Source organism: Ctenocephalides felis, unplaced genomic scaffold, assembly GCF_003426905.1.
Source record: "Ctenocephalides felis isolate EL2017-DRISC unplaced genomic scaffold, ASM342690v1 CF-g0.4_SCAFFOLD_03571, whole genome shotgun sequence".
In the NCBI taxonomy this organism is placed as follows: Eukaryota; Metazoa; Arthropoda; class Insecta; order Siphonaptera; family Pulicidae; genus Ctenocephalides; species Ctenocephalides felis.
This window is the reverse complement of record NW_020539725.1, coordinates 15,117,203-15,131,261: the sequence shown is the minus strand read 5'-3', so window position 1 is coordinate 15,131,261 and position 14,059 is coordinate 15,117,203. Positions and strand designations below refer to the sequence as shown.

Sequence of the window (14,059 nt, the reverse complement as noted above, 5' to 3'; positions counted from 1 at the left end):
TTCTCAGTTGGTCCATTGGCATATTCCGGCATACTTTCTGTTATTTACTAAAGAGATCTATCTTGCTATTTTTTGGTGTCGCTGGTTTTAATTATTTTGTGCATCAGTTGCATTTTAAAGCGCTTGAGATATTTTTGAATTAGAGGTGTTGATGTTATGCGTGAATACATCTTAAAGATACATTCCACAAACATGGAAATATTTGCATGATAGTAAATTGCGACCTCACATACAAAAATCCTTGTCACCATTGATATTAGATGAACCTATTTCATCAAATCCTAATTCGGTTCTCACTCGCACGTATCTCGAATTTTGCTTGTATGACAAAGCAACAAACCGTATTTTTGACGGCTCGTTTTTCGAAAAGCTCATAAGGCTATGTGCTACTATATATATATAGTATATACTTGTATACGTTGTATTTTTATTGTTTCAATTGATTTCATAAACTTTTTCAGGGATATACCTTTAAATGTACCTTTTCAGCCATGATCGCATTGAAAAACTTTCACCACTCTAATATGTGAATACCCGTTATAAATATGACTGAATTAATTTTTCCAATAACTGTACTCACATATGCTGGACCAGATCCACTCAGTCCAGTAACTACATCAAACAATGATTCAGATACATAGTCACAAGTGCCAACTGCTGACATTAAGGAACGTGTTGTTTCAGCATCTGCTTCCGTCGCTGCACTTCCGAGAGTGTAGACGGAAGCACCGCAACCAACCATCACTGGTATGTTAGGCATTACTCTTATGACTCGCGAACCTTTTGGTAAATCCTAAAATAATAATAAAATAATTAATCATTTTTAAAACATTTAATGAATTTTATACCCTGTATTACCTGTTCTAGTTGTTTTGTCGTGACGCCCATTGCAACTGACATGAAGAGTTTGTCCATGTTTGAATACTTTTTCGTGACATCTCTTAAAGCTTCCGGAATAATATGAGGCTTAACTGATATCAAAACTACGTCAGCATCTTTAACAACTTCCGTATTATCAAATGTGGATTTTCCACCCATTCCCTGAAAATTGGAAAGTTCATAATATAATATAATATAATATAATAATAAATACATATGTTATGTAGGTTCGCAATTAAGGATATAACTCAAAAAGTTCTACACCGGTTTAGCCAAAATTTTTGCATGATTGTTTTTATCTACTTTTTGAATCAGTCACATATCCAAGACCGCGAAAAACAGCTTTTTGCTGCGCTCTTTACAAAATCGTGAAAATATTATTAAATCAAATAATTTTGAAAATTGATCGAACTGTGCATTTTACTTAATTAAGTAAGTAGATATCTTATACCAATAAGTAACTACCTACCTACTTATAAGTATAAGTAGACTAGACTTATAGCTCGAGCCTATACCTTATACAACATTTGATGAATAAGTAAATTATTAGTCTACTAATTATTATTAGCTATTCACTATTTAAATGAAGTATTATTAATTTTCAATGATGTCTATCCTGTGTCTTTTTGTTTGCGAGCTGTAGTTTTGATGTTATAGTGAAAACCGAAATAATGCCTCACAAAAAGTCAAATTTGGGCCATTTGAGGGAATGGCAAAAGAGAGATTCCCACATGTACATATACTAATTTGGTTGTACAATAAAATATCTACATATCAAATTGACAATGTGATATGCGCCGAGATCACACGGACTTACGTTGATAAAGATTTGCATGCAGTTATTATAAGAAACATGATACATGAACCATGTGGTTCACTAAATCCAAATTAACCATGCATGGTAGATGGTAAATGCTTTAAGCAGCAATATGCTCGAGCAATCATAGCCAATACAGTAAGTGACGACGATGGATGTCCTTGGTATAGAAGAAGAACAACTGAAGATTATGGGAATTTGTCAAATATAAACATGAACAATGGTGATATTGATGCAGACAACTGTTGGGTAATTCCATACTTCGCCATCAAAAAGCAATAAAGCCCACATAAACGTGGAATATTATAATTTTGTTAAAAATGTCAATAAAGGCAGTGATATGGCAGTTTTTAGTGTGCAATCAAATAATGGTGACAAAGATGCAGTACAAGATATCTCTGAAATTGGTCAAAACCAGGCTGTAAGGTGCATAAGCAGCAGTGGGACTGTTTGGCAAGTTCTTTCATTTCCTTTGCGTGAACGCAATCCACCTGTTCACTTGAAAATAAAAAAAATAGACAAAGGGTTTATTTCACAGATGAATTGTACAAAGACTGATGTGGAAGAAGTATATTGTGCATTTACAAATATTGCAAGTATATTCTTTGTTTCATTTCACAACTCTCAACCATTCAATTACAATATGCCACAGCAAAACGGGGCACGGTACAACTAGTATATATATATATATATATATATATATATATATCAGTAAATTTTGCATATTACCGTAAAAGCTTCTACACTCTGTTTGTCTGATGGATGGCAGCTTGCAACAAGATGTTCGCCTTTTGTAAGTCCTGCAATTACCATTTTAACAATATTAATTCAAAGTGCAATATGTATATATATTGAAATATACTTAAAGAAAATAATTTTATGCAATATAAAAAGATTAATTGAAACACTTTAATTAATAGTGGATGTAATTAATAGTGGTGTATGGATTCCTAAAAACTACAAATTCTATAATAAAAAATTAGAGAAATTAGTTATAAAAAAACGTCATTTTATTTATATCGATAACCTTTTAAATCTAATCATAACATCTACCTTACTAACCATTTTAAAAATATTTTTGCAAATCGTTTTTTTGCGACATTTTAATTGGGCATTATGCTCAAATTCAGTTTGTATGGAAATATCATGGGCTTGACTAATATTTTTAATTAAAAATATTTTAATGTTAAACTTTTCATTTTTATAACTTATGTTTTGTTCTCAGAAATTTAAAATATTTTTTATCTATTTCGTGTCTTCTGGGTATGGTATGAATTTCCTTCTCTTAAATGTATAACAAATATTTAAAATATAGTTTAAAAATTCTTTTCTCACAAGTTTCATTATGTTGTAATAATTTTGAACTGCTGACTGATGACACGGATGCGGTGTCAAAATTCACAAAAGACGATTTTCATTATTTATTATTTTTGACATTATTGACTTCTACCGTTTCAATAATATTTATATATATATATATATATATATATATATATATATGTATATATATACACACATATATATATATATATATATATATATATATATACATATAATTCCAATGATATTGATATCTAATCTTGGCAACCTTTAACTTCTGCTTGTAAACACTGAACAAATATTAAATAGAATGATACAAAATAAAAACATATAACCAAGTATTTTGTTTATTGGTCCAATTTATTTATTTTGAGAAAGAAAATCTTTATAATTCAACTTTTTAAATAATATATTAATAAATTTGTTATTAATATAAAGAGCTCAAAATATCTCCAGAGAAATAGTATAAAATTATGGTTAAAGCACACAATCTTGTCGAAAACGCGATATATCATTTTAATAATAAATGCTACATCAAATTCATATGTTTATTACTTATAATTATTATAGTATTAATTATTAATTTAATAACAATAAATATTTTTATGAAAAAAAAATAGTTTAGGAATGTACAAAAACACCCGTACAAAATGATGATAATACACAATACAACTTACCCGCATTAATAAATCCCTTGGCCATCGACTGTGCCATTTTTCCTCCCCCTATAAAACCAATTTTCATCATCTTGATTTCAAAAATATAACACACACTTATGAGAATATTTTTATGTAATAAGCCACAAATTTTATAAAGCACAATGTAAACAGATCAAAAATTTAAATTAATCAATTAAAATAATAAATTCTTTAGAGAGCGCGATAGATATTATTATATTTATTGGAGTGTTTAAGAAGTGTATCAGTCTTATAAAGATGTAAGTCATATGTTTATAAGACTTGATTACCTGATGCGCATGCATGGAAGGGGGTATTGATAAGAAATATTCAATCTATCTTTTAATGATTCATTATTTATTATCAATTTGGTAAATAGAACGAACGAACGAAAAATTAAAACAAAAACATTAAATTTAACTCTATATAAATTATTTGTTCCAAATCAAACAAAAATTAATAAGAAATTTTGGACAGGTACGACTTAAGCTTTATGGTCTTTTATGTTTGAAATTAGGACTAATGGCACAAGCTAACTTGATTGTACCAGTTAAATGTGCCTAAAAGATTAGTAATAAAAATAAACGTTAGTAAGAAAACATGTGTGAATTATATTCTTGCCGAATATATAGTTATGAAGACAAAAATATTAGTAGAAACTATATGAAAAGGTTACTAACTAATTATTTCTGTTTTATAGAAACAGCCAGTCTTCTATTTGTACACGTTTGCTTACTCAACTAAGTAATTATATTTAAATATAATTTATAACTATCAGGCAAAAGGGGTACGTCTTAAGCAACCTTGCTCTAAATATAATTCTCTAAAACTTTTTATCAAATTGAAAAACACCAAGTGTTTAACCAATAATAATTATGACTTCATGCAAAGTTCCATCATCATTTCCAGCACCAAGACAGCCATTAATTTTTTAAGTAATTTTTTTGAATTTCACATGACATATAGAGCAACACCATTATACACAAGAAATAAAAAATTAAAGTACTAATAAATAGCACTAAAATGCTTTACTTTTTGATATGGTTATTTTATTCTAGGTGTTGTTTTGAAAATAATGTTCGACTTATGATAAATAAAGAAAAGTAGATCTCACAGTCAGATTGAATTCTGTGGGCGACCAGGCGCTTTAATGTGTGCTTCGTACAGAAAGCACATTTTTGAAAAACTTAAATATAAATTTTAATAAAAACAAATTAAGTTTTAGTAATTGTTAATCATAAGCCAACTTTTTATTAAACGCCAAATTTAGTAAATAATAATAAATAATTTATTTGCCCTAAATATTATAGCACTATTTTCTTTGGGGATACGACGTAAGTACTCTACCCATACTCTACCTTAGATTGTACTACGAAACAACTTTACTTTTTATCTTTAATGTATAATTAAATTTTGAAAATATTTTTTATAATTAACTTTATATATTTTATTGTTTTTTAAACTTTACATGTCCTACGATCTGTTATGAGAATATTTATTAACTACATTTACTATTATTTAACAATTAGAAGGCAACCCAACGATTAACCTATCCATATTTCATATATTTTTATTGTTAGAATTTCTTTAGTATTATTTGTGATAATTTTGTTTTGTCAATCAAAACTTTAATGTCTTATTACAATTACTCTATTAATCAGATTGGTCGAATATACTGAATCTCAAAGTATAATGTTAATGTGTATTGGAATAATAAATATTAAATGAAATCAATTCCTCTACAATTTACCGAGTTTTGTATCTAACAAAATTGTTATGATTTTTGCATTTGTTTGATGAGCAATTAAAATGATTCATAACAACAAATAAAGAATATAAAAGTCGCACAGACGTGACCACAGGCATCAAAAAGTGTTTTGTAATCAATTATTCTTTTGTGATAAATGTTTGACTAATAGCGATATTAATATCGTCTATTATTTAGTGTTACATATTCTGAGTTATGTTTGGATTGATTTTTTCTCTATCTATTATAGTCGATTTTACTATAATTAATATAGAATGTTCTCTAATTTTGATGTGTTGTTTATTATATTGTTCTGAAGGCAATAATCATACATTATAAATACTTAATAAAGTGAAAACATCTGTTGACGAATGTAACTTTTTTATCCTAATTTTTTTTTTTTTTACTGTGCATTATATTACATATATAACATAATATTTTGAGTTAAAAATACAAATATAATTTAATTCTAATAAATTGCATTGAATTTAAATACATACTTCTAAGATCTACAGTTAATTAGAAGAGATTAAATTTAATTTCTTCTAATTAACTGTAAAGATCTCAACTTGGATAAGTAGCCGCATCTTGGTTCTTTTAATATCAAATATTTGAAATGTAAAATTTCTATTACGGTTATATTATTTTATACAATTGAAATAGGTATAACTATATAATATAACGTAATTTGTCAATCCGATTTTACATACAAGGGATGTGTAACTTTTTAATATCTGTTTGATTTGTGCTCCTAAGGTTCAATTTAGTTAATATTCTCTTGCAATCAAACTTTGCATATTTTGCATTAATGTATTTGTTAAAACAATTAGTTTTTTGAGTAGCAAAGTTGTAGAATTTCCTAATTGCATTTTATATAAATATAAAATAAATACACAAAATATTTTACATAAATAGAAAAACTGCACAATGCTTTTATACTCAAGAAACCAAAATTTAGGTAAAACATTTACATCTTTCCTATCAGGGAATATTTTTTTTTATTTTTTTTTTTATTTTTGAACAGCAATCAGAACCTAATAGTCCTATAAGTTGTTGTGCTGATTTTGACTTAATACTAGTCTATTTGACAGATGGCAACCCAAACAGTCAAAACTCTGTATGATAAATTAGTATTACAATTTCTGTAATAGGGCGAGTGTAACAGGGTGCAGCAATGCTGGGTGAGGGCTATTTTCACTTGGAAACATATTGCTAACTATATTTCCAAGTGAAAATCGTTGTCAATGTAGCCTGACGACAGGCTGCTCGAAGTGGATATCGAACCCGGGACCTCTGAAACAAGTTCCGTCGCTTTTAACCGCTTACCTACGGGCGGAGCCCATCAGGGACTATGATGCAGATTTTAGTTCGAATGCTACGTAGTTTTTAAAGAAACAAACTAACGTGTCTATGTATATTTAATTATTCTTAACTGAAAAAGCAATATATAAAAATACATATTATTCTATTGTTGGCTTGCCCTTCTAATGGATCTATACATTTTTAATATTTACTTTCTTTAAGATCAAGTTCGACTCTAATAAACTTAATTTGAACAAATAATGAAAGCTGAATGATGTCTTTTTAAGAAAGCAATAAATTTTTAAGTTATGATTTCAAAAAACATAAACGTATAAAAAATATCCGATAATCCGGTAAGCACAATAGCAAATACTAGCCTCAGAAAAAAGACAAACTTATTTAGTGATTCTGCAGCTCTCGAGCGTTTTTATTTGCTTTAAATTTACTCGCTTTTGGAGAAAACACAAATTTTTACAATTTTCCGGAGCGATGCCGGCCTTTCGACTTTTTTAGTCTATTGGACGCCGGACTAATGAACGTCTACTATGTGAATTTGGTAAAGATCTTGATCCATTCGTTGGAAAAATTAATTATATATATATATATATAACATGTATTTAATTATATAATAATATTGAATGGAAAATGATTTGGTGATAATCAAATAATCATTACATACTTTGCAAACAAAGTTGCGAACGTAGGCAAATTGTTCATGTTAACAGTAACATGTCTCTGCATATATGAATATGCATATATTTTATTACACTATATAAATGATTACATAAGCCTACGCAATAATCGCATCGCATGCATTCAAAAACGTCCGTATACATATTAAACAGCAATAAACCACATTCTCGCTAAATCTATCCAAACTGATTTATTGCCTAATATTCAATAACGTATTAAAATAACTGTTTTTATTTTTCAGAAATGTTATCATACAGGACGTCAGATGGAGAAAAAACGCCAACATAACGCATCCGAATGATTTGTGGCTTGTTAAGGTGCTCGTTTGCATCTCACGGCGCAATAGGGACGTCCGAAAGACTGTAATATTAACATACAATGTGCTATTAAGCCAAATAACTGAAATATGATTTAAAATAATAAATACTATTTAAGTATACAATATTAATACATATTACAATTACTTGAAATGAATCCATGTTTTAATTAGAATTACTGATTGTTTGTCAGAACTGTATTATTCGATTATATGTTACACTTTATCTTACCGATTTCATATGCTCGTTCGCTTTCAAGCCTTCTATAAAATTCTGTTAAAATTTTTTAATAATTAACTAAGTAAAAATGTACATTTGTGCCAGTCAGTCAAAAATTTCAGTTTTATAATTTTTCGCTCCTTTCTATAAAATTGAAAATGAAAGTTCGAACTTATTAACGTGAAAATCTATTTCAACCCCTCTTTGGAATTTTACATTCATAACGTATTGATTCATATAAGCATACTCATTAATTATTCCAGTTTCAGATATTTGATGGTTAGCCGTAATTTTATTATCAAATAATTACAAAAATTCAATTTAATCCTACACATTTCGAAATCCCGAAATAATTTGAGACAAAAAATCTAAATCCGGGACGAATTATAGTGCTTCTAGGGAAACCAGGGACACAAGATGGAGATCCGGGAATGTGCCGACCAAATCCGGCCTTATATATAATTTTTAATGTTTTCTAATATTTTACAATCTTAATTGCTTAAAGCAAAATTCATAGTATTACTATAGGCTACAGTGTGGTACAATTTGGAGGAAAAGAAATTACTAATCTCCGAATAAAACTAGAAAGCAAACTTGAAAGAAGTTTTGGAGTAATAAATATATATTTTGTTTATGATTAAAATTTGAATTCTACTTTAAGCAATTAGGATTATAAAATATTAAAAGATTAAAAATTATATATGCAAGGCCTGGTTTGGTCGTCACAGTCCAGGATTTCCACCTTGCCGTTTTTTTCTAAAATCAATAAATATATTTGTACTGTATTTATTTCTTTGGTTTCGGATTGTTCCGGGTTTTCGAAAAGTGTGATTTCTAAAATTAAAACTACCCATCAAATATCTGAAACAGTCTGTAGCACAAATAAACCATAGTAAAGCTCTTTACGTTTCACCATATTTAATGCTGATTTCAAAAATAATTATTTATTTCTTCTTTTTCTATACCACATGTCGTTTTGATTTTTTCACTGATCCATTTCCATATCTTCTTAGCCATTCCATAACAGTCTTGTATTTTCTGTTGGATTATTTTTTATGTTTTAATATTTTTTTTGTAAAAATTGCATTTATATGTGATATTGTATTTTAAATCGGTTTTTAGAATTCAGGCAAGAGTTATCGTAAAAATACCAATTGGGTATCATAAAAGTAAACTTATATTTTTCAGGATTCAAAAGCATGTTAGTATTCACAAGTAGTCATGCTTTACTAGTAACTGGTATAGGCTTACATTTTCGAAAAACATAATAAAATAGTTTAATAATATTTCGACATTATTTGCAGATCACATAAAATTGAACGACTTGGTCAGATTAATTAATATCTAGATCTCATTAATAAATTAAATGGTACAATTTTATTTCCATTGCGCTTTTAAAAACACATAAATTAATATTTTTACATTTAAATACGTCGGCATTTTTTTTTAAATAATCCAATAAATATTTCACTATGTTAATTAACCAGTTAACTGTGGTGCACACATAAAAAAAGGGATAATTTTACTAAATTGAAAAATGTTATTACTATATTTTATTTCTTTGTTAACATAAGCATATAATACATACGTATTAAAATTAAAACTGATTAAATGCAATGAAATATTATACATGCATGTAAATATAGGAAATAAAAATTTTCAAAATGAACAGTAGAAAATCTTAATTCGCATTGACTAATAATAGGTATATTATTTCCACATTTCGTGAAGCTTATGCTATTTGCTTCAAGGTAAAATGCCACTTACAACTAATTATTTTTTGCAGGCACAGTCTGAAAATTTTCTAAACAACTTAACATCTCAGATTAAATTTGCTTCTTTCAAAAAAAAAAAAAATTTAATAGCAAATGTTCATTGTTTAATACGCCTAACAAATGTACTCGTCAATACACAAAATTTTGCCACTTCATGACTATAGTCATACTATAGTATATTCGTCAATCACATTTAACTGGTTAATTATGAAAATAGACTTTATTAAAATTGTTGCTGCTAATTATCCATTATTAAAAGTCAATTTCGTTGAAATTTGATTAACAATCGAAATGATCGAATAGCGAATATCGATTTCTTCGAGCCATCACCCATCCCTACCATTGCAGGGTGTCTTTTGCGGTCGAGCATCGCTCGGTGATCGCTTGCTCGCATGTGTGTAAACGCTTTTTGCGCTTCTTTTTGCAAAAAGTCTTCAGGCCCAGAGATGTTTATTGCAGAAATAATATATTGAATTATTGTCGGAGATCTGACTTTCATTGGGCGATAAACTACGGTTAACTGAGGTCGAAACGTTATTCATACACGTTTAACACTGCCAACGAGCGCGTATCCAAACTCAAAAGCGTTATGGGATTAGGGCTGTTGAAAGGTGTAAAGATTTCCGGAAATAATCCGATTTGATATTTACAAAAATCAAAGTTTATTGAAGCTGCATTTTGCCTATCGAGATTGACCTTCTATTTTCAAATACTTGGACTCTATTCTATTTCAAATACTTTGGATATGTAGAAGAAAATTTGAGTAATCATAAATCTTCATATTAAAAGTACATCGTAGTAAAGAAAAGTTTGTGTTGGGATGTATTAATTCTGATTTTTACACCAGTAGATCAAAAACAATTTTTACACGTATTTACTAGGGTAATACTAATACGTAATACTAAGTTAATACTAATACGTATTTACTAATTATAAGTTAAAATAATAATACGGGCTTCCCCGTCTAATAGAATTATGGGATTTCAAATTAAGAAGTTAGTGATATCAATTTTTGCATAAAAATAATAGATAGCAATATGTTTCCAGGTGAAAATAGCTTTTCAGCACTTTGCAGCACCACTAAAAAAAACGTACCAGCGTTTTGCGCAGGTATTTTAATAATAACTAGTGGTGTCTGGCATCGTGCCTTATGGCAAATTGCTAGAACTTCCCGGACCGTAACAAAATATTCGAGAAATATTAAACGTTTTCAAATAAATTATTTTAAATACTGTAACATTGTCTATTAATTATAAGAATTATATAAACTGAATTGCAAAGTTAAAATTATTTATTTAGAGTATATAAGTGAGCTTTAAAACTTTAGCCAGAATTAAAATTAAAATTCTTGCCCAAATACTAATCAGCACATCACCCTATAAATAGGAATAGAATATTTTTTTAAAAAATCATCCAAATCGGTTGATCCTTGCGCCCGAAAACGTTGACTGAAAATTGTATCCATACATACATACATTTGCACACTCACGCACACACACATCTATTTTTTCTGAGGTATGCCAAAATGTTCAGAAACCTTCAAAACATGAAGATATGCAACAATTTTCAATTTCGATTTGTTGGACCATTACAATAACCTACCCTAAGGGAAGGTAAAAATCCATCAATTAGAGATAAAACAACTGTTTGGATTTTTATATATAAGCTACACTGTGAAGAAGTCATCACAAGAGTTTATAAAGCTCGTTGCAGTTAAAACATAAAGAATTGAGTCTAACTGTTTGAAAATAAAAAAGTATATAAATTATGACTTTATTAGGAAATTATAAAGTAAATAAAGCCCTTTTTAAATATCGCTGTTATTTGCCTTATGGTATTTTTTACCTAAATTAAATTATGTATCTTCAACAATATAATATACTATTCTACAAATCTACACATCTAATATGATGGTTCTTATTGAAAATTTTCTAAAATTTCTATTCACTTTGTTCGTTATCACTTTGATATTATTTCTGTAATGAATTGGATGTAATTAATAATCGAAGATTTTAATTTAATTACGATACGCATTAATAGATTATAATGTCTTCAAATTATGATGACAATAATATTATATACAAACCATTTTTTTCCTTTCTAATAAACAGATAGATATGATCATATTGAACATTATCTGAATTTATTAGTTATTAATATTATTACTAATAACTAATGGCGGAATAAAGAATACCTAATAACTTATCAGGTATTTCTGCCCTTTGGATGTTTTAATAATTGTGTAATATTCATTTGGAATTTCAAGACTAATCACCATATGCAGCTACCCATAAACATAAAGAGTGAAAGTCTAACTTACAAATTAAAATAAATATTCACATTAATCAAACTACGAAATCTATTCAAATATCACAAAAAATAAGGAGGATTGGGAAAAAATGGTTCAGCAATTTGCCGCAGTCTCTGAAATGCGTGACAAATTTGTATTTGTTATTCAAATTAAATATTTATATTGAACTTTTGTCTATAACTGAGCTGTCTATTTTATTTTCTACTCGTATATTTTCTTTCTTTATTTTGAGTTTTCCAAATTCCTAATTTTAACTATTTTTTATTTATTTGTATTTATGTTACTTGATTTTGAGATATCGGTACTGTCCTTTTTACCCGCGGTTCTTCATACACCTAAACAGTATATTAAAGAGTAAAAGAAGATATGTCCAGAGGTCTAACTTACCAGTAACTTATGTTTATTTATCTATGTAACTTACCATGGTTTAAGATTTTAACTTAAAGATTAAAAAGTTGATTTGATTGTTAAAATAAGTAAAAAAAAGAAAACCAATAATCATTTGGCCACAAAACCATTGAGCACCACTATTTTATAAATTTCATACGAATACAGCAATAATGGTCCCACATGCACACGGCTGAATCTCAGGTTATTATGTTGACAGGATAATGTCGAATCAATACAATATTAATAAATATTCCAGAACCGTTCGATTATTATCACATCCGCGTGTAATTACATAAAAGGCTTTATTCTCTTTTGGTTATATTAGAAATTAGAAAAGGAGGGAGATATTTAATACTACATCTATCTACAAAGTTTACGTCTTTAATAAACATATACAATTTAATAATTAAAATGTCTATTTTTGAAGAATTTACTTGCACATTAAAAAGGGGTTAAACATTTTTAAATAATAAATTTTATTTTAATGGACAATTTTCGTAGAACATTTAGTAAATTTCTTTTTTTTATTACATTAGAGCCAAGGAATTTATTCACATAAGAAATATAGCCAACATTTCATGATCAAAACTAAATTTTATGTGTGTATAAACTAGTTTGTTTAAAATACCAAAACAAAAAGCATCACTGTTTTCAAACTTTGTTTTTAATTAGTGTTTAAATACATATAATCAATAGCGTAAAATAGATTTGTTTTATTATTGAAATTAATTAATTAAATGTGCTTGATAATATTTTTGATTTTCTAATATAATATATAAGCCAGGTCGGGACATAAAGGTCACCAGGTATAAAGGTGCTCCATCGATATCTCAAAATCAAGTCCAATAAATACAAATAAATAAAAAATAGTTAAAATTAGGAGTTTGCAAATATATTAACACTTTCAACTCGCGAATTCCGAGATTTATATGAATTTTGCCGCCGCAGCGGCGTGATCCGAGTCGAGAGGGTTAATACTTATTTTTCGTTCAATGTGTTTGATATTCATCATATTAAAAACTCACAAAAAAGACTTTTATAGTGATTCTCATTTATCACGGTTTTTCATATGAAAGTGAATTTTTCGATTTACACGATATTTTATGGTTCCTGTCTTCCGTGTAAAACGGGGGATAGTGTACAGTAATAGTAGTCTTCGATAATATAAAAAGTTATATAAACAAATATCGACTTTTCTATGACTTGACGTCATTTAAAGATTTTACTCTCACCAAAAGAAGTAAAAATTTATAATAATTTTATGTTTACATAAATGTGTGTGTAGATGTGTACTAGAGCGAGTCGATTTGTATGGGTCAAAAAAAGTCGCTTCGACACATATGATTTATGTGCATTATATTATGATTAGATACTAGGGATCAAAATAAGATACTTTATTGCAGAAATACCTCTAAAATGTATTCTAATGTCCCGTGCAATGACCCAAAAATAAGTGATAAAATTTGAAAAATTTCATTTTGACCCATTTAGAGTGCCCTAATTGCGTCCAAATGTATGACCGTCCTACACATTGGAAGGCCAATCCACGCATGTCTTTGGTTCATCTCCTGGGACCCCCCTTAAGAGGTTTTTCAATTTTTAACCCTTATCT

At 28.2% G+C, this 14,059-nt stretch overlaps 1 protein-coding gene across 1 annotated transcript in view; it reads right to left on the bottom strand.

The window, feature by feature from the left end:
* The window catches only part of LOC113384568 (pyrroline-5-carboxylate reductase-like), a 5,844-nt gene extending 2,006 nt beyond the window's left edge, over positions 1–3,838 (bottom strand). The window contains 4 exon segments of the mRNA XM_026622304.1: positions 581–793; positions 859–1,041; positions 2,426–2,496; positions 3,694–3,838. Of these exon segments, the coding sequence (XP_026478089.1) occupies positions 581–793; positions 859–1,041; positions 2,426–2,496; positions 3,694–3,763 (537 nt within the window). The 5' untranslated portion in view covers positions 3,764–3,838.
* Positions 3,839–14,059: the final 10,221 nt, after the last annotated feature.